The sequence below is a fragment of the Pseudochaenichthys georgianus genome, chromosome 6 (assembly GCF_902827115.2).
Source record: "Pseudochaenichthys georgianus chromosome 6, fPseGeo1.2, whole genome shotgun sequence".
NCBI lineage: Eukaryota > Metazoa > Chordata > Actinopteri > Perciformes > Channichthyidae > Pseudochaenichthys > Pseudochaenichthys georgianus.
Window position 1 is genome coordinate 35,080,947 of NC_047508.1, and position 20,001 is coordinate 35,100,947.

A 20,001-nucleotide genomic window follows, 5' to 3' on the forward strand; every position below is an offset into this window, starting at 1 on the left:
GGAATAGCAGTCTGATCAAATCAGCTGCTTACTTGCTCTTGCATACTGCATACAGAGCAGTCAATAACATTCCTTTTCTGCATCACAACACTGACTCCACAGCCTTGTCTGGCCTCAAATCATATTCAATATTTCCTCAGGTGTTTAAGGCAGGAACACCTGGAGTCCTAAGTGATAAGAGGTCAAAAAGAAAAGTGCGAGTGGGATACATGTTCGGCACTTAATACGAACAAAACTAAAAGGATACAGTTATGCTAGCTGTTGTGCGAGGCTACTCCTAGCTTTGAGCTACATGCTAATATGCTACATAATGCTAACCCACGGATGTTTAGAAGTCATAATGTTCACTATTTTAGTACGTGTGTTAGATTGCTAACATTTGGTATTCAGCACTGCACAACGTTTAAGGAGATGGGTATACGTTGTATAGGTATTTAAAAAAACAAATAATTGGTCAAAATGATACGTATGTGCAGTTTGTAAAGCCCCTGATTTAACACATTTGCGACATACAGCAATATACAGTAAATATAATTGACTTGAGTTGAACGGATGATAGTTAACAGATCAGAGGAAAGTCAGTGGATCACTAAAGTCAGTAGTATACACCCTATTGTGACTACGCATGTTTGTAAAAAACTGAAATGCTTGTCTGTTGTTGAGATGTTCGCTTCAAGGAGCCATGTTGAGCCATGGCTCAAAATCAGGAACATTGGGGGAAAACAATAGAAATCTTAAATAAGGGGAAAATGAAGGGACATTTCTATCCGATCCTTGTAATCCTTTGATGCACAGCACATCGGGCCTCTGTTGAAGATGCCGCCAGGACCCTCAGCTGCCTTAACCCCACCCATTCCTCTCAGGATTAGCTTTGCTATGATTTAGCGTTCTTTCTCACTGGCCTCTGGAATGCGACGGATGACGGATCTATTTTCCTACATTGTTTCACCTGCTCTAAATGGAACCACATGCTGCACAGGACCGCCTCCCCTTTGTCTGTAATTGGAAGCACATGCACAGTGAAGCCAAGACTAAAGCGGGGCTGCCACAACCGACAGGCCCACTCCCTCCACCTCCACCTCTTACCCCCCTCCTCCCGGGTCTAGGGTGCCACATTTTGGTCCGGGCCAAGTGGCAGGCCACAGTGCAGACCCTGGAAGAATTCATTGAACTAACTGACCTGGCAACTCACGTCAAGTTCAGTTCAATGGGACGACTGTATCATATGTCCTGCGAGTCTTTCAAGCCCTTGGAGATTATTATGAGTGACAGTTGAGAGTCTGCTGAGGAAGGAGGCCTTGACATGGAGTCTGAGATGCTTTGAGAACGAAAGCAGATCTGTAGTGTTCATTCACCACGGTCTGTGATGTCTGGACGGGACAGGCCATGCATTCAGGGCAGCAGTATCACCAACTCTTACATCACTGCAAGATTGCCTAAGGGAAGAATGCACGATATTTATTAACCTCATCAGTCACGTTAATTTAACATGTCTGTCAATGATGTATGGGAGGAATTATTAAGATATCCAGAGGGAGACAAACATAACTCTTTATATTCAATGAAACCCAAGACTTGTTGACAGGGATTTTATAATATTATATAACGTATTTTCTGTATATTTTATATTCCAACATGAAGGACTCAATGCTTTTCTGCACATTTGTTTACCTGTCATGTCAAAATTGAAGTCCCATGTGCTTAAAAACATATTATTATTGAGTATAAATGACCTTGGCTGTTTTGAGCATGACTGTGCAGTGTGATGTATGAAAGTTACAAATATTTTCCTGTGCTATTTCTAGATTATGGATTGTTTCAATGAGGCAGATGAATAAAATGTAATATCAATTATTTGTGGAAAAAAACATATTAAGCACAAATCAATATTCACATTAATTGTATATGTCATAAATCATGTCTTGATGAGATTTGAAATATACTGAAGGAAAATATTCGTATCAAACAAAACACAAGGCTACTCAATCGAGACAGTAATCTCCGTCATGTTCTTAAACCCAGTAGAATTCCAATAAATAATACTTTCTGGTATATTAATAGATACATGTTAGCTACAGCCCTGCAGGTAGAATAATATTATGGTGAGTTTAATCATTAGCGAGGAAGAGTTTTTTCTGTGTCCTATTCTTTGTGAGCCAATTTGGAACATTAGATGAGAACAAAAGGCATGCAGTCAGGGGTTAGTACTTCTGTAAATACCGGTTGTCTCAGTACAAAGGCCAGATAAATCATTACCGGGAATAGTGGGCAAGCAAAACAACCTTTTTTGCAGGTTTTAGCCTCATTATTGTTGAAGCCATAAAGTAGTGTTTGTGATTGAGCCTGACATCAGCTGTAAACTCATCAGGGTAAAAAACTCAAGTGGGCCTCTAAGTGGCCTGATTGGCATGGAAAGCATGGCAATGTTTTTTCCCCCAAAACAGTGATTAGCACCCTGTTATAGTTATTGGGCCAGATTAGTGACTCCGGCGCCAAAGATTAGTGCGACCCAATTGGTTCAAAATGTGGTAAAGATTGTAAAAGCTGCTGGTGTTACTTTAACCATCGTATCACTCGGTGTGTGTGTGTGTGTGTGTGTGTGTGTGTGTGTGTGTGTGTGTACCTTAAAGCAGCTGTCGAGGCCATGGGTGCAGGAGAAGGACATGCTTCTCACTTTTCATGGATAACAGACGGAATGTAGATATCAACCAAACATGTTTGGGTGTCCTGAATCTTTCTCTCAGGCTGCAGAGTTAATGCCTGTGTTGGTGCTGCAGTGACACCTACTGGTGAGTGTGAGTCACAGCTACAGTTTTATGAGAGGAGCTAAGTTTCTGCACAAACTGCAGGTGGCTGAGAAGTGCAAACGAGAATTACACTTTAACAAACATTTTAATAAACAAAATTATATTAGCTAAACACAACAAAGAAAAACAATTTTATAAAACAAAATGACATTTTATAAAAACAAAATTACATTTTATAAAACAACAACAATTACAATTAGTGAAACACTTTTACGAGAACTGAGACAAATTTACAAGTCCCGAAACACTTTAACAGACTAGAGAATCAAATCGGAAAGGGAATGTCCATCATACCAGAAGTGACGTGCAAGTGATTGACACAAACTTAAGTTTGTTTTGGCTGATAGACCACCGGTACCTGGACGGTCACGGTACAAGTGTGTATATGGTCATTAAACATATTTTGTCCGTTCTGTGGAAACCATCTGGGCCAAGTAACATGGTTTTCCTCATCACGATATACTTTCTCGTGCGCACGAAAAAGTTACCGGTTCGCCAAGTAGGAAATGGAGCTGTGCCTTTGCACCGCCTTCGCTGTGTTTACCTTCATTAGAACAGCTAAAGAGCGACTGCAGGCTGCTTCGTTTTAACCACACACACACATACACACACACACACACACACACACACACACACACACACACACACACACACACACACACACACACACACACACACACACACACACACACACACACACACACACACACACACACACACACACACACACACACACACACACACACACCTCCCTGCTGAAAAAAACCCAGCATAGACCAGCATGACCAGTGGTGTGGTGGGCGTTGGACACGGGGTACGCTGTACCCTCACTTATTTGGAGCATGATCTTCTTTTAATAGTCTAATAAATATAAAATCATTGCCAGTGTTATTAGTTGCAAGTGTGTATTTATTGTAATAATGACAAAAACATAATACATTTTACAATATATATAAAAAACGATTTGCTTAAAAAATTATGATTCGTCATCGTGAGCTGGGGGTGTGTCAGTGACACACCCACGGCGAGTCAACTCGCCGCCCCCGCCGATTTTGCGGCAAATATTCCCCTCAAGAACGCCAACGAAAAAGCTCTATAATGGCAGGCAAACATTTTTTACTTGACTTCTTTTCTAAAAAGAATATAATTCACAAGAAGAAAGAGGCTAGCAGCACCGAAGCTACAAGTGAAGCTGCTAGTACTACCTAAAGATGTGGATAATGCTAGCACTAACGTTAACGTTAGCTGCGCTAGCAATGTTCCCCTGGCTAGCTCAAGCTCACCTTTCCCAGAGGTATGGACGGAGGAGATGTGGCGGAGGAAAGAAGAGGCATAATGGATACAGTGGCGCCTCCAGAAATGTTTCATAGGGGTGGCCAAATGGGGCCACTGAAAATCTCGGGGTGGCCCACCAAAACCAAGAATTTAATTGTTGTAAAAGTATAGACTAGATGAAAACAATGGCAAAGAGAATCACCTACTGATATACTTTGGTTTCTTATTTTACATTTTCTGATACTATTCATCTGAAGTGAATATAATACGGATAGTTAACATTTTACTTCAAACAACATTTAAAAGAACAAGAACCTTGTTTGTGTTATGTATACATGTGTTGGTGATTTATTGTTTTGTTTTTTATATATGCTAGTTGTTCTTTCCTTTTAAAAAGAGTATCAGAGTGGTGCGCGCGAGTATCAGAGTGATGCGCGCGAGTATCAGAGTGGTGCGCCGAGTATCAGAGTGTTACCATGGTAGCAGAGGGAGAGGGAGGGGCTGCAGTATGAGCGTTGGAAGCTCAAATCAAGCGACTCGCTGGCTGTGTATGTGTTGTTAAATATCAGATAAACTACTTGTTGTGTCTCGTCAGATCTGTTAGTATTATTTCTCTGTGAGTCTATATTGTCAAGTCCGTGTCTGCCATTTCCTGTTTTACTTTGTCATTTCTCATTTCAGGTAGTTCTTTTCCTACCTTGCCTGTTTGTCCACGGACCTGATTACCTGCCCCGCCCTTATTGTTTGCACCTGTGGAGTCCCTTGCTTTTGTATATATTCTGTGTGTTCCCTGTGCCAAGTGCCAGATCGTTTTGAACCTTGTGAATGGATTACCTTGCTTATCATCACAGTAAAACCTTTTTTTTTAATCATCTTTTGTCTAGAGTCGTGCATTTGGGTCCTATCAGTTTTTGTGTGCTCCAGTCGTAACATTACGATCTGGCCAACAAATGGACTCAGCCGACTCTCAAACCCTGAGGGCAGCCCTCTGCTCTCAGGCTCAACGTCTGCGGAAGCAGGAGGAAGAAATGAAGGACATAAACCAGGGAGTAATGACCCTGACTAGCAGCCAGAGTGAGTTTTGTGGCGTAGTTACAACACAAATTAATCACCTGGCTGAACAGCTCCATAATGTACTCACACGGTTGGATAGTGTGCCTGCCGCTCCTTCCAACGTGGCTGCCCCAGCCCCAGAGCCTACAGCTGTTTTTTCCATGCCAGCTTCCATGATTCGTCTTGCTCCTCCAGCGAAGTTTTCGGGCGAGTCCGGTAACTGCAGTCCATTCCTAACGCAGTGTGACCTACATTTTACCTGCCAGCCTGCTGCTTTCCCCAGTGATCTAGCCAAGGTGGCGTTTGTTGTGTCCCACCTCACGGGAAGAGCGGAAGCCTGGGCTACGGCGGAGTGGGCACGGGAGTCTCCGGTGTGTAAATCTCTCCAACTATTCACTGAGACTATAAAAAAGATCTTTGACCGAACCACACCGGGGAGAGAAGCTGCCAGAGCCCTGACACAGATCTCCCAGCAGAATCAGAGTGTGTCTGACTACGCCATTGATTTTCGTACTTTGGCCACGGACAGTGGTTGGAATGAAGACGCACTATACGATATGTTTTTGAGTGGACTCAGTGACTCTGTGCGGGATCTTCTTGTTCCTCTTGATCTTCCGCCGGATTTGGACAGTATGATCGCCTTGGCTATACGCACAGACACTCGGCTGCAAGAGCGACGGAGGGAGAAAGCCAGGAAAGCGCCACCTCCTGCACGATCTCCACTACGACCCGGATTTCGGACCCACAATTCCTCTACTACCGTGAAACCTGCTTCGGGGAACACAGAAGAGGAACCCATGCAGCTCGGAAGGGCCAGGCTGTCTCCAGAGGAAAAGCAGCGGCGCCTCCGGGAGCGTTTATGTTTCTACTGTGGGAAGCAGGGACATTTCCTGGGAGCCTGCCCGTTAAAAGACGGGGCTTACCAGTAAGACGGAGGGTGCTGGTGAGCCGACTGACAACCGCAGATTTCCCTTCACGATCCATGACCCAGGTTGAGGTTAGTAATAATGAGCACAGCATAGCTTTGAAAGTACTTGTAGATTCAGGGGCTGACGCTAATCTTATGGACTGGGGGTTAGCTAAACGGTTGAAAATTGCCTCCGTGCCATTGACTCAGACACTTGAAGCTAGCGCTCTGGACGGTACTCTCATGTGCAAAGTGACTCATAGAACCATGCCTCTTAAAATAACCATTGATCATGAACACTCAGAGTATATGACTTTTCATCTGTTTAATTCTGCACAGCATGCAGTGATTCTGGGATATCCCTGGTTGTGCAAACATAACCCTCACATTGATTGGCGGACTGGTAAGGTTTTGGGGTGGGGAAGCGAATGCTCTCATTCGTGTTTCAGGGGCAAGACTGCTGAAATTGTCAGAGAGCCCATAGACAATGACAGGGAACATGAAAATAATCAAGACTCAGACTTCCCTGACCTTTCGAACGTACCCAGCTGCTACCGAGATCTCAAGGAGGTGTTCAATAAAACTAAAGCGACATCCCTTCCTCCTCATCGCACCTATGGCTGCGCCGTCGATCTCCTGCCTGGGATCCCCCTTGCCCAAGGGAAGACTGTACTCTCTCTCAGCTCCAGAGAGAGAGTCTATGAGAGAGTACATAGACGGCTCTCTCAAAACGGGTCTTATCCGTCCCTCGTCATCTCCCGCCGGAGCTGGTTTTTTCTTCGTTGAGAAGAAAGATGGATCCCTAAGACCTTGCATCGACTACAGCCCCCTAAACGACATAACCATCAAGAACAGGTACCCCCTCCCCCTTATGACCTCAGCGTTTGAACTGTTGAAAGGAGCTAGAGTTTTTTCAAAACTTGACCTGCGTAACGCTTACCACTTGGTGAGGATACGGGAGGGGGACGAGTGGAAGACTGGTTTCAACACTCCAAGCGGACATTATGAGTATCTGGTAATGCCTTTTGGTCTAACAAATGCACCTGCCGTTTTTCAGGCTCTCATAAATGATGTGTTGAGGGAATTTTTGAATCATTTTGTTTTTGTCTATCTTGATGATATCCTGATTTTTTTCCCGTGATGAAGGTTCACACGTTTCGCATGTTCGGCTGAAAAATGTGAGTTCCACGTCAGTTCCACTTCATTTCTGGGTTTCATCCTGGGTCCTGACCAGATAATGATGGATCCTGCTAAAGTGAGCGCTGTGGCTGAATGGCCCACACCCTCTTCCAGGAAAAAAGTCCAACAATTCCTTGGATTTGCTAACTTCTACAGGAAGTTTGTTAGGAATTTTAGTTCTATTGCCGCTCCTATGCATGTACTCACCTCTCCTTCTGTTCAGTTTGTGTGGACCCCACAGGCAGACCAGGCCTTCCAGAAGTTGAAAAAAGTTTTCACTACAGCTCCAATACTTACCATCCCGGATTCCCAACGGCAGTTCACGGTGGAGGTGGATGCCTCCAACGAGGGCATCGGGGCGGTCCTCTCACAGAGGGCAGAGAAAGACAGTAAGCTCCATCCATGTGCCTACCTTTCCCGTAAGTTGACTGCGGCTGAACGGAACTATGACGTAGGCAATAGAGAGTTATTAGCCGTGAAGGTAGCACTGGATGAGTGGAGGCACTGGCTAGAAGGGGCAAAACAGCCATTTATTGTGTGGACAGACCACAAACATTTGGAGTACATACGCAAGGCTAAGAGGTTAAACTCCAGACAGGCACGATGGACCTTATTTTTCAATAGGTTTAACTTCACTCTCTCCTACCGTCCTGGCTCACAGAACGCCAAACCAGACGCGTTATCCAGGCTTTTTGACCCAGAGGCTCTTTCCAAGGAGACAGAGTCCATTTTACCGCCCACTCAGGTGATAGGAGGGGTGACATGGCCAATTGAGGCTAAGGTAAATCAAGCTTTAGAGGGAAAAACGGTACCCAGTGGTGGCCCCCCTAACCGTCTCTTTGTTCCCCCATCTGTCCGCTCTGATGTGATTCACTGGGCTCACACATCTGTATTAACATGTCATCCAGGTATCAGACGAACTATGTACATGATAAAGCAAAGGTTTTGGTGGCCTAAAATGGAGAAGGAGGTTGCTGAGTATGTGGCAGCCTGCACTACCTGTGCTCGGAATAAGACCTCGACCCAGTCTCCTATGGGTCTACTGCAACCTTTGTCCATTCCAAGCCGCCCATGGTCTGACATCTCGCTGGATTTTGTCACTGGACTGCCGCCCTCTGCAGGTAACACCACCATTTGCACTGTTGTTGACAGATTCACCAAAATGACTCACTTTATCCCCATGCCCAAATCTCCCTCTGCTAAAGAGACAGCAGAAGCGCTCTTATCTCATGTTTTCAGGCTGCATGGATTTCCTCGAGATGTGGTGTCAGACCGTGGGCCGCAGTTCGTTTCCCAGTTTTGGAAGGAGTTCTGCAGCCTGATAGGAGCCACTCCCAGCCTCACATCTGGTTACCACCCACAGGCTAATGGTCAATCAGAGAGGATCAACCAGGAACTGGAGACGTGTTTACGGTGTCTGGTGTCCCAGAATCCCACAACTTGGAGCAAGCAGCTGATATGGGTGGAGTATGCCCACAACACCCAACCTACATCTGCCACGGGTCTCTCCCCTTTTCACTGCGCCTATGGTTACCAACCTCCTCTGTTTCCAGAAGTAGAGAAGGAAGTGACTGTACCGTCAGCACATGCCCTGGTGAGGCGGTGTCACAGAGTCTGGGCAGGAGCTCGCCAGGTTCTCCTGAAGAGTGCTGCTCGCATGAAAAAGACAGCAGATCGACATCGTCGTCCGGCACTTGCCTACAAACCCGGGCAGAAGGTTTGGCTATCTACAAGAGATCTGCCCCTGTGTGTGGCCTCCAGGAAGCTGGCTCCGAGGTTTGTGGGTCCGTTTCCCATAACGAAAGTTGTTAACCCGGTGGCTGTTCGCCTGCGCCTGCCCAGGTCCTTGAGAGTCCATCCGACCTTTCATGTTGCCAAAGTCAAACCGGTTCGGGAGAGTCATTTGGTTCCTCCATCCAAGCCTCCTCCTCCCCCCCGGATGTTAGACGGCGGTCTGATATATGACGTCAAGAAACTGCTAGCAGTCAGGAAGAGAGGACGCGGCCGACAGTTCCTTGTAGACTGGAAAGGATACGGTCCAGAACACAGAGTGGTTCCTGTCTAAATACCTCGCTTACAAGAGGAGGAGTTATCTGCGCCTGCCTTCCAGACCTCCGTGATTGGCTGCCCAAATGATCATCAACACCTCACATCTTAAGTTCCCCAATCCCAGTAGCTCAGCTTCATTATCTCCTAGATCTGAATTGACTGCATGTTAACTCCTCACCTTCCCCCCTTCTTCCTTTGTCCTCAAAAAACCACATGTTCACAGGCCCAAAACCAGCTCAGTTTTCTACACAAATCATTTTCCCCTTTTAAGCTTCTTCATAGTTTACTAACATGAATACATACAAATATTTCCTTACAGCGTGTGTGTGTGTGTGTGTGTGTGTGTGTGTGTGTGTGTGTGTGTGTGTGTGTGTGTGTGTGTGTGTGTGTGTGTGTGTGTGTGTGTGTGTGTGTGTGTGTGTGTGTGTGTGTGTGTGTGTGTGTGTGTGTGTGTGTGTGTGTGTGTGTGTGTGTGTGTGTGTGTGTGTGTGTGTGTGTGTGTGTGTGTGTGTGTGTGTGTGTGAAGCAGCGCTGTCTGCTTATTTGCAATGTAGGCTAGGCCTAATCAGAATAATTTCAAGTCCAGATTCAATGTTGTTTGCATAAGTAGGCTATATTTTTCGTTTCGTTTATTTAATAAGTTAATTTCAGGACAATTTTGGGAATTTTGTTTGTTGGTTATGAGTTTTAAACAGATTTTGAAAGTGGAGATAGAGAGAGAGAGGCTGCTTAGTTGCAATACTGTAGCTCAGTGGGGGGCGGCATGACAGGGAGGGCACGAGAGCACACTTGCCAACCTTGAGACCTCAGAAATCGGGAGGATTTCAAAACTACCGCGGGGGGAGGGTTAGTTAATTCGTAACATTAACTAACATGCTTATTGTAGTTAAGTGCACTGCCTTGCGGCCTGTAGTTACATCCTTGATGGAGCATATGTGTGGGCTGGACCTGTATTTTACAGGAAAGGAGTGAGCAGAGGGTCGAGTTGTCCATTCTTGTTCTGTTTTCTGTGACTCTTCCTCACCCTCTCAGACTTTCAACTGCGCGGGCTACTAAAGAGACGCGCTACCATGGAAACCAAACAATGGTGTAGCTGTATTAAAGTCTGAGTGGAAACAGTCCTGAGTAAATCTGATTTTGTCAGAAATCGGGAGAAATTCGGGAGAAATATGACCCCGGGAGGAAACCGGGAGAGGGCAATGAAATCGGGAGTCTCCCGCGAAAATCGGGAGGGTTGGCAAGTATGCGCGAGAGACCAGGAGGAAAAATGGTTATTAAATTCGAAAATAATATGATACAGTACTATTACTTCTGGGTCTCTGTGTTTCATTAAAGCTCGGCTCTGTGTGTGTGTGTGAAACGAGCCATTTTGTGTGCGAGAGAGCGCACCGGTACCGGAGATCGTTGATGTTAGCTTCTGGTGCTAGTGAGCTACGCTAACGGATATAAGGAGTTTTTTTAACAACAAAGTGGAGGAGAGTCCTCTCCTGTCAGACTGAGAGGCTCAGTGAGCTAAAGGACCAGGCCCGGTTCTACGGGGGTGCATAAGGGTGCATTGCACCCTCAGTTGAGTCGTTATGCACCCTCATTTGAAAAATGAAAAGTAAAAAAAAAAAAAATGAAAAGTGAAAAATATTACATTTTGCCTACTATTACTAACAATAGTAGTAGTAATAATAATAATAATAATAATAATAATAATAAGAAGAAGAATTTAGTTGAAATAAAATAAATTGTAATTGTGGTTAGATAGCATTGTCTGCTGCATTTATTTGATCAATTTAAACGGTAAGTAACGTTATTATGTCAGGTGCGCGTGACCTGTGCCGCTGCGCATTCATCATCTGCAAGGTGCTTACACAGCAGTCAATGATGGATCAGAAAATGGTTAAAACAACCAGCCCTTATCCTCAGCATACACTGCATCTACTGCAGGTAATAACAGTTCAGATCATGGGGACATTACGTTACTGTCGTGGACACTAACGTCCTCCTGCCCGACTCGCCGGCTTTGCCCGCCTCGCCCACAGAGGCGGAGCAGCCACAGCTGTCTTCGTTGCCCCAAACACCGCCACCCCTCGGCGGCCCGCAAGTGCCAGAGGACCTCTGCAAAACAGAGCCTGCCCAGGTATATTGAAAAAAGTACCCAACTCGCCTGTACAGTGGGGTGAGGCGCTCATTTTGCAGCTCATGGTTTCAAAACAGAGATTGGCTGGAATATTCATGTAAAAAAGATGCCATCTTCTGCTATGCATGTAGACATTTCGGTTCAAGTAAGTCAGATGCCTTCACCACAACTGGCTACAACACCTGGCGCCATGCTCTTATAGGCTGCTACGTGATAAGGGACTGGGAAGGCATAATCAAGCAAAGAGCACATAGATCCATAGATCTCTTAATGTTGCTCTCAAAGTGCACCAGATTGATGGTTTTAACTTCAATATTTAAAAAAAAAAAAAATCTTCCCGGGGGAGCATGCCCCCGGACCCCCCTAGAGGAGGTGAGGACCCCACTAGAGGGTGTCAGGTACACTCCCCACTTATAAAAATAGCACTTTACCACTGCACCCTCTCTAATCTCAGATGCACCCTTAGTCATTTTGTTCTGGAACCGGGTCTGTAAAGGACTCTCTCAGTGTTATCTCAGTGGGTCTCAATCGTTTTGGTCACCATTAATGTAAACAATTATTTCCCCCCCCACACACACAAGTAAAATACTACTTTACAGTAAAAAACGACTTACTGTACAATACATTCAACTATCAATCAGCTATTTCAGGACATTGAGGCTATACATTTACAGTGGAGGAAAGAAGTATTTAACCCCCTTCAGATTTTGTAAGTTTACCAACTTATTTTACAACTAAAAGCTCTTTTCAAATGAAGAGGAGGTTGTAACCGAGGCTCTAGCTCAGAGTCTGAGCGCTGCTCCTCCTCCTGCATGAATCAGAGTTTGATAAGCCCTCCCTCTTCTTCCTGCTCTCAGACACAGCCAGCTCCACTCTGTATTTCCTGGTTCCTCCCCTTCAGATCCACACTGAGGAGGAGGGGTGTAACCAACATGTGGGTAAAGTACAAGAGCTGATAGGCCACATTCACTGCACACACACACTGTTCAGATCACAGCTCACATAGTTTCAGCTTTCAGGAAGTGAAACTCACACACTCACTGCTACTGAGAGGTGAAATGGCGCAGAAAGGAGTTCAGCTGGATCGGGAAACCTTCTCTTGTTCGATCTGTCTGAATCTACTGAAGGATCCGGTGACCACTTCCTGTGGACACAGCTACTGCATGAAGTGTATTAAAGTTTTCTGGGACGGAGAGGATGAGAAGGAGATCCACAGCTGCCCTCAGTGTAGGCAGAGCTTCACACCGAGGCCTGTCCTGCTGAAAAACACCATGTTAGCAGCTTTAGTGGAGGAGCTGAAGAAGACTGGACTCCAAGCTGCTCCTGCTGATCTCTGCTATGCTGGAGCTGGAGATGTGGCCTGTGATGTCTGCACTGGGAGAAAACTGAGAGCGTGTAAGTCCTGTCCGCAATGTCTGGCCTCTTACTGTGACCAACACCTCCAGCCTCATTACGAATTGCCTGTTTTTAAGAAACACAAGCTGGTAGAGCCCTCCAAGAAGCTCCAGGAGAACATCTGCTCTCGTCACGACGAGGTGATGAAGCTGTTCTGCCGCACTGATCAGCAGAGTATCTGTTATCTCTGCTCTGTGGACGAACACAAAGGCCACGACATGGTGTCAGCTGCAGCAGAGAGGACTGACAAGCAGAGAGAGCTGGAGGGAAGTCGACAAAACATCCAGCAGAGAATCCAGGACGGAGAGAAGGAGGTGAAGCGGCTTCAGCAGGAGGTGCAGGCCGTCAATGGCTCTGCTGATAAAGCAGTGGAGGACAGTGAGAAGACGTTCACTGAGCTGATCCGTCTCATGGAGAAGAGAGGCTCTGATGTGAAGCAGCAGCTCAGATCCCAGCAGAAGAGTGAAGTGAGTCGAGTCAGAGAGCTCCAGGAGAAGCTGGAGCAGGAGATGGCTGAGCTGAAGAGGAGAGACGCTGAGCTGAAGCTGCTGTCTCACACAGAGGATCACAACCAGTTTCTGCTCAGCTACCCCTCTCTGTCAGCCCTCAGTGAACCTACACACTCCTCCAGCACCAACATCCGTCCTCTGAGCTACTTTGAGGACGTGACGGCGGCCCTGTCAGCAGTCAGAGACAAACTACAGGACGTCCTGAGAGAGGAATGGACAAACGTCTCACCGACTGAAGTGGATGTTTTACTGTCAGCAGCAGAGCCCGCCACCAGAGCTGGGTTCTTACAATACTCACAGGAGATCACTCTGGATCCAAACACAGCAAACACATGGCTGGTATTATCTGAGGGGAGCAGAAAAGCAACATACATGACACAACAACAGTCTTATTCTAGTCACCCAGACAGATTCACTGGATATTATCGTCAGGTCCTGAGTAGAGAGAGTCTGACTGGACGTTGTTACTGGGAGGTGGAGTGGAGAGGGGGAGGAGTTTGTGTAGCAGTCGCATACAAGAATATCAGCAGAGCAGCAGGGGGGCTGCAAAGTGTATTTGGAAACAATGACAAATCTTGGTACTTAGCTTGTGGCAAAAACAGTTATTCATTTCGTTACAACAGTTTCCCCACTCCCGTCTCAGGTCCTCCGTCCTCCAGAGTAGGAGTGTACCTGGATCACAGAGCAGGTATTCTGTCCTTCTACAGCATCTCTGAAACCATGACTCTCCTCCACAGAGTCCAGACCACATTCACTCAGCCGCTACATGCTGGAGTTTGTCTTTATTCTAGTTATGGAGACACTGCTGAGTTTTGTAAACTCAAATAGCCTGAAGTCATTGGAGGAACTCTTCTACCTCTTAAACTCACCGTGTGTCCATCAGAGCTGATTGTCCATGTCTTCACTGCACAGATCAGCTGTCAATCAAACGTTATGGGATGTGCTTCAACATCTTCTCATGAGTTCTGTAGATGTTGGACTTTCTTCAGGCTCCTTCCTGTGTCTGTTTAGCCATGGAGGCTGTCACTGCTCAGGAGGATCCTTGTTAACCTGAACTGATATTTTAAACTTTGCTCTAAATATGTGTTGGATATTTCTTTTGATTCATGTTGTTGTTTCTCTTGTAATGCACGAGTCTTCAGAGAGAAAGCAGCAGAGCTTCTTTTATTGTACACATTTTATTCTGGCCACTTTCTAAAACAATAGAGACATTTATAGTCACATGTATTATTTTGACAGATTAAATGTTATTGTTGCCCAAATTAACTAACACATGAGTTCCCAGATGGTTATAACACTTATTTCATCATAACATGTTTATTTAAAATGATATTACTTACTGTCATGATCATAATCAATAAGTACATCATTTATTATTCTCCTGTAAATAGCTTAGAGTCTTTGCTTGGGAAATACATTGTAAAATATTACAGTTATTGTTTTGCACACTACTGTTGTTGTTGTTGTTGTTGTTGTTGTTGTTGTTGTTGTTGTTGTTGTTGTTGTTGTTGTTGTTGTTGTTGTTGTCCAAATAGAAGGTGGGTACTCTGATGTTTTATAGAACATACAACATTATCATGATGATAATCAATAAGGAAATCATGTATGATTCTGTTTGAAATAGCTGAGATTAAACACATTCATGGTGTGGATAAAGTGAAACTGATCATACAATCATTGAACAGACTTTACTGATGGGATGTGTGATCAAATTAAATGTTTGTATCATTAATAAAGGTTTGTCTTTCAAAAACAAAAAAAGGATGTTCTTCTTGTATTATGTCCAAGGTGCCATACGAAGCTGATGGAGAACATGTGGAAGTGATCTGAGACTAAATGAAGCTCAGCGCGAGTTCAACCAGGAAGACCGTCTTTACTCATGCATTTACTATTTCCATGTTACTTCTCTCTCTCCTCTCAATAAGTGATCGGGGGCGTCACTCCCCAGCTTAACCAATCACTTCGCTCTATTCTCACAAGCCTATCATAGCGCTCCGCTAACCCTTTTAAGTCTGCTCTCCCCCCTCTGACAGCTGTCATTTCAGGTGACTCTACGCAACCCTCCTCCAACCCTTTTCACCTCCTGTCCCTCTGAATCCAGGGTCAGGCTGAGCCACTCCCCTTCAGACCGAACCCAACTATCCCTTCACCACCACCAGTGTCTAGACCCCGGGGGTATGTTTTTATTCTTCTTGCATACATATTGCATTACAGCAGCACAATCTAGCGGCTCTTAGTATTGACAAATATGTATTGAAATGTGTTGCTGCACAGGTCACCTTTAGCTCTCTGAAGAGATGGGTGATGTCATGTGTGTACTTCATTATAACTAAGTACTTTGACTGTACTTACAGTAAACAGAATTCTAGGGTATCATGAGTACTTTCTGCTGTTTTATACTATATTTGAATTTGTTGGTCTGAACACCTTGTTTCTCTTGTGCATTAAGAACACTTGTGTTAGGGCATGATTTAACAATAAATAGGTTTTATATACAGTATAAAATACCACGTACTGTCCGCCCTCCCATGCCACCCTGGCATGACCTCTTGCCCCCCCTTTGCCACCCCATGTAAAATATTCTAGAACCGCCACTGCGTACACTGAACTTTAAAACAACTTACCACTATTTAGGAAAGGATCTGATCATAAGGGTTGACTAGTAGGACAGCGAAGAGGTGGGGAAGGTCTCTGTCATGTACAACCATTGGTAGATGTGACACCTGAAAGAAAGATAAGGAAATAAGAGAATGCAAACATCCTCTTAAGTAAAAGACCAAATCATGTCAAGCTTTAACTCTTTCCGTCTTTACAATGCGTTGTTGGAAATTACATTCCAAAGTCTAAATTCAACCTCAATACCATAAATAACTGGGTACCTGGGTGCTTTACCTGATAGAACACGTTCTACATGGAGCAGCAACCATCCGGCTGGGCCTTTTGCTGCATATCATCTCCTCCCTCTCCACTGTTTCCAGTAGATCTCTACTGCCTCTGTCCAATAAAGCAGAAATGCCCCAAAAAAATCATATTAAAAAAGTTAATAACATTAACTTGCTTTTGGCATTGAAATGGATTAGCATCTCACCTTTTTCCTGGATGTCAGGAAGGCCAGGAAGTCGTTCCCTTCAAGTCCACAATGTTTGTATTCTTCAGTTGTTGTCCTTTTTCTTCTGAACTGTAATCTATTTCCGATGAATGAATTTCATGGGTTTGTGTCTGTGTTTCTGAACCATCTTGCTCTGTGGATAATCTAGATTTTTATTGTATTTCACTTTGAGAATTTAGCGTGAATTGTCCTATCATCGATGCGTCACAGGTGAGGTAATTGGAAAACCCCCCAATCCAAACGTTTCCTTTATCTGACACACCTAAAGCAGGAATAAATATAAAGGCACTTCCTTCCTTCCAATCTGAAGGAGGGGTTGTCTTTTATGGTTTTTGGTTTAAGGGTCAGATCGGGAGGAAATAATAAACAGCGCTCTGGGAAATGGCACCTATTTTTGAATTTGAGACACCTGCTTATCATACAGATTAAACCACTACCTAACAAAGTGCCGAATGTCATGAAATGATCCTAATCTAAATAATGAGGCATCAAAGTCTCCTAGAAACATGATTCAAGTTAAAGTCTCCCTTTTTATTATGTTCTGTAAACAAGGCTATGACGAAAGGCACACTTTGAAGAGTTCATGGTGGCACATTGAGTTAACATTCATTTCCTGTTTTGGGACCTTACGGTAAACTTGACAATTTGTTGAAAAGAAATCCATATATTTACAAATCAATGTTCAAAATAATGTTACTTTTTCATTTGGAAATACCTGTTTGTATGCACATGCACATATCAACCCACTCGTGCTCTGTCATCTGATATCCAGTACGCTCTGTAAATGTGGATTCTGTCAATGTCTGTGTCACTGAACACAATTCAAGCCACAGGGCCTGTCAGATGTAATCTTGCACCACTGAGTTTCGAAGCCTAAATTCACATGTAATGACAGTTGATAAGGATAACATATTTTTTTATTTAAATACGACTCAGTATAAATAACACAACCACGAAGAGCAACAGGTAGAGCACCGGCAGCAAGCCCTGCAGCAGCAAGCCCTCCAGCCAGTTTGGCAGCCTGTTCCAGTCCGCCAGGCGGTCCTGCAGCCCATAAGTCCGGGGCCCCGTCTGGATCGGAGCGTCTATCGCCTTGCTGGCCCCAATGTCAATGCAGATGCAAAAGGCCGAGGGGCTTTCAGAGGAGCCCAAGCTGGGGTCTTGCTTGGCGCTTTTGTAGGACAGTTTCTTACCCTCCAGCCACACCGGCTCCTCTTGCTGCTGGTGGCTGAGCAGCTTGCAGAGGACCTCTCAGTTGGTGGTGAGGGTGGGGGGGCCCTGCTCAGGTAGCGTGGTGGGGTGGCGGCAGAAGGGGCATAAGAGGCGGGGGCTGCCGCCGCAATCCTCCTGGTCACTCAGCGAGACGGCCATGAGGCGGGAGAGGCACTTCAGGCAGAATGTGTGGGTGCAGTCCAGATGCTTGGGTGTTTTGAAGACATTGTCGTAGGTGTTGTAGCAGATGGAGCACTCAGGCAGGCTCATGATTGTCACCTTCTTTTTCATCTCTCCAGGAGAGATTTAAGGGGAAATCTGCGGTTCCATCTTCAGGAATATTTAACCCTCCTTTGTCGAGTCCCCTCTGGACGTGTCGGCTCTTTATTACCTTTTATTGATCTGTTCTTAACTTCTTAAGTTTTCATATCGAAGGAATTTTGCTGCTTTTATCATAAAAACGGCAACATAATCCCAACAATTAAACAAGATCTAGTCCATCATTGCACATGTTATGAAGCCCATTGTTACCCCCACATAGTTAACTAGAGAATTCAATTCCTGAAGAAATTGCTAGTGGGGATGCTTTATGCTGAAAAGCTGACGCTAAACTGCTATGCTGAAATGTAATGTGTAAAAAGAAAGTGAAGAATTTAGATTAGATTAGACATGAACACTGGGGGCTTGAATGTGTGATGAGAGAAGAAAAGAAACTAAAAAGGCTTGGAAAAGCAGCAGAATATTTGAACTGCAAACTTTTGAACTAACTTGATGGCGAATGATTTGTCGCCATGCCAACAGCATTTGATGACATCCCATAATACGCTTAGATGTGTTTATGGCTGCATCGTCACCAAACCTGTGAAGTTTTGGTCCGTTTGGAGCATTTTCACTGAAGTTGAAAACCGTGTTTCATGACGAGCATTGTGTTGCCATGGCAACGACATTTGAAGAAATCTCAAAACTGTGCCGTAGATGTCTTCACAGCTGGACTGTTAGCACACATGTGAAGTTTGAGCACTTTTTGAACATTTTCATAGGAGTTATAGCGACATCGTCTTTTATGGCGAGGGATGCGTTTCCATGGAAACGGCATATGATGAAACCCCATAATTGATGTAGGGCTGTTGAGGGCTGGACCGTTAACCATTATCTGAAGTGTGGTGCTGTTTTGAACCTTTTTCATAGGCGTTACGACAACATCGTGTTTTATGGCGAGGGATGCGTTTCCATGGAAACGGCATATGGTGAGATGTCAGATTTGACATAGAACTGTTGAGGCATTTAGAGGTGATATACAGGTGAAGATTGTGGGATGACCGGACCGTGTCCATTGGAGCTACAGTGACATTGTGTTTTATGGCGAGGGATGCGTTTCCATGGCAACAGCCTATGGTGAGATCTCAGATTTGGCGTAAAGCTGTTGAGGCATGGACCGGTGATATACAAGCGAAGTTTGGGGGACGATTAGACCGTGTCCATTGGAGTTACAGTGACATCATGTTTTATGGCGAGGGATGAGTTTCCATGGAAACGGCATATGATGACACCCCATAATTTACGTAGAGCTGTTGAGGACAGGACCATTAACCATTATCTGAAGTCTGCTGCTCTGAGCATGTCAGTTGGAGTTATGACATCATCGTGTTCCATGACACAGGTGTTTATATTTGAGCTAACGAGGTGTCCAGAGATCAAAGTTTTCCATGGTGATGTGCAGTAATCAGTGAGAGGAGAGCATTTTCATTGTTCTGAATGAGAGATAAACCTCTTACATGTGAACGTTTTGTTGAAGAACCGTAACAGATATCGGTGAAATTTCAAAGCGTGAAGCATGTCAAGGAACTTGAGCATCTGAAGTGTACTTTTTGTGTACTTTCGGGTTAATAATGTGGCCTTTTTTTGGCAACTAAACTAAAGGGCGAGGTGACGTCAACATTAACCTTTCTGTTGGTCACTTGTTAGCAGACAGTTCACGCCATGGCAGAGCGAACAGGTACAGGCAGGGCCCATAGTGATAGCCCTATAGTTTAAATCTACAACCCACAAATAAACATATGGACATGGGTTACTATTTAAAAAATGTATTTAGCACCAGCAAGACCATGCTGGTGTACCAGCCGATTATTCCCCCTATTACTCGTTTTATGAAGGAGATGTCCGGTCACACCAAGGTGTGTGTGTGTGTGTGTGTGTGTGTGTGTGTGTGTGTGTGTGTGTGTGTGTGTGTGTGTGTGTGTGTGTGTGTGTGTGTGTGTGTGTGTGTGTGTGTGTGTGTGTGTGTGTGTGTGTGTGTGTGTGTGTGTGTGTGTGTGTGTGTGTGTGTGTGTGTGTGTGTGTGTGTCTCTGCTCTGCGTATGGTTCGGTGTGTTTGTTTA

At 44.8% G+C, this 20,001-nt stretch overlaps 1 protein-coding gene and 1 pseudogene across 1 annotated transcript; one reads left to right on the forward strand and one right to left on the reverse strand.

Annotated features, from left to right (window-relative positions):
• Positions 1-12,441: 12,441 nt before the first annotated feature.
• Positions 12,442-14,240, forward strand: LOC117448267 (tripartite motif-containing protein 16-like). Its single transcript, XM_034085475.2, has one exon. The coding sequence runs from the start codon at positions 12,457-12,459 to the stop codon at positions 14,128-14,130; it is 1,674 nt and encodes a 557-aa protein (XP_033941366.1). The 5' UTR covers positions 12,442-12,456; the 3' UTR covers positions 14,131-14,240.
• A 510-nt stretch (positions 14,241-14,750) lies between these two features.
• Positions 14,751-17,914, reverse strand: LOC117448506 (RING finger protein 223-like; annotated as a pseudogene).
• Between the last annotated feature and the right edge of the window lie 2,087 nt (positions 17,915-20,001).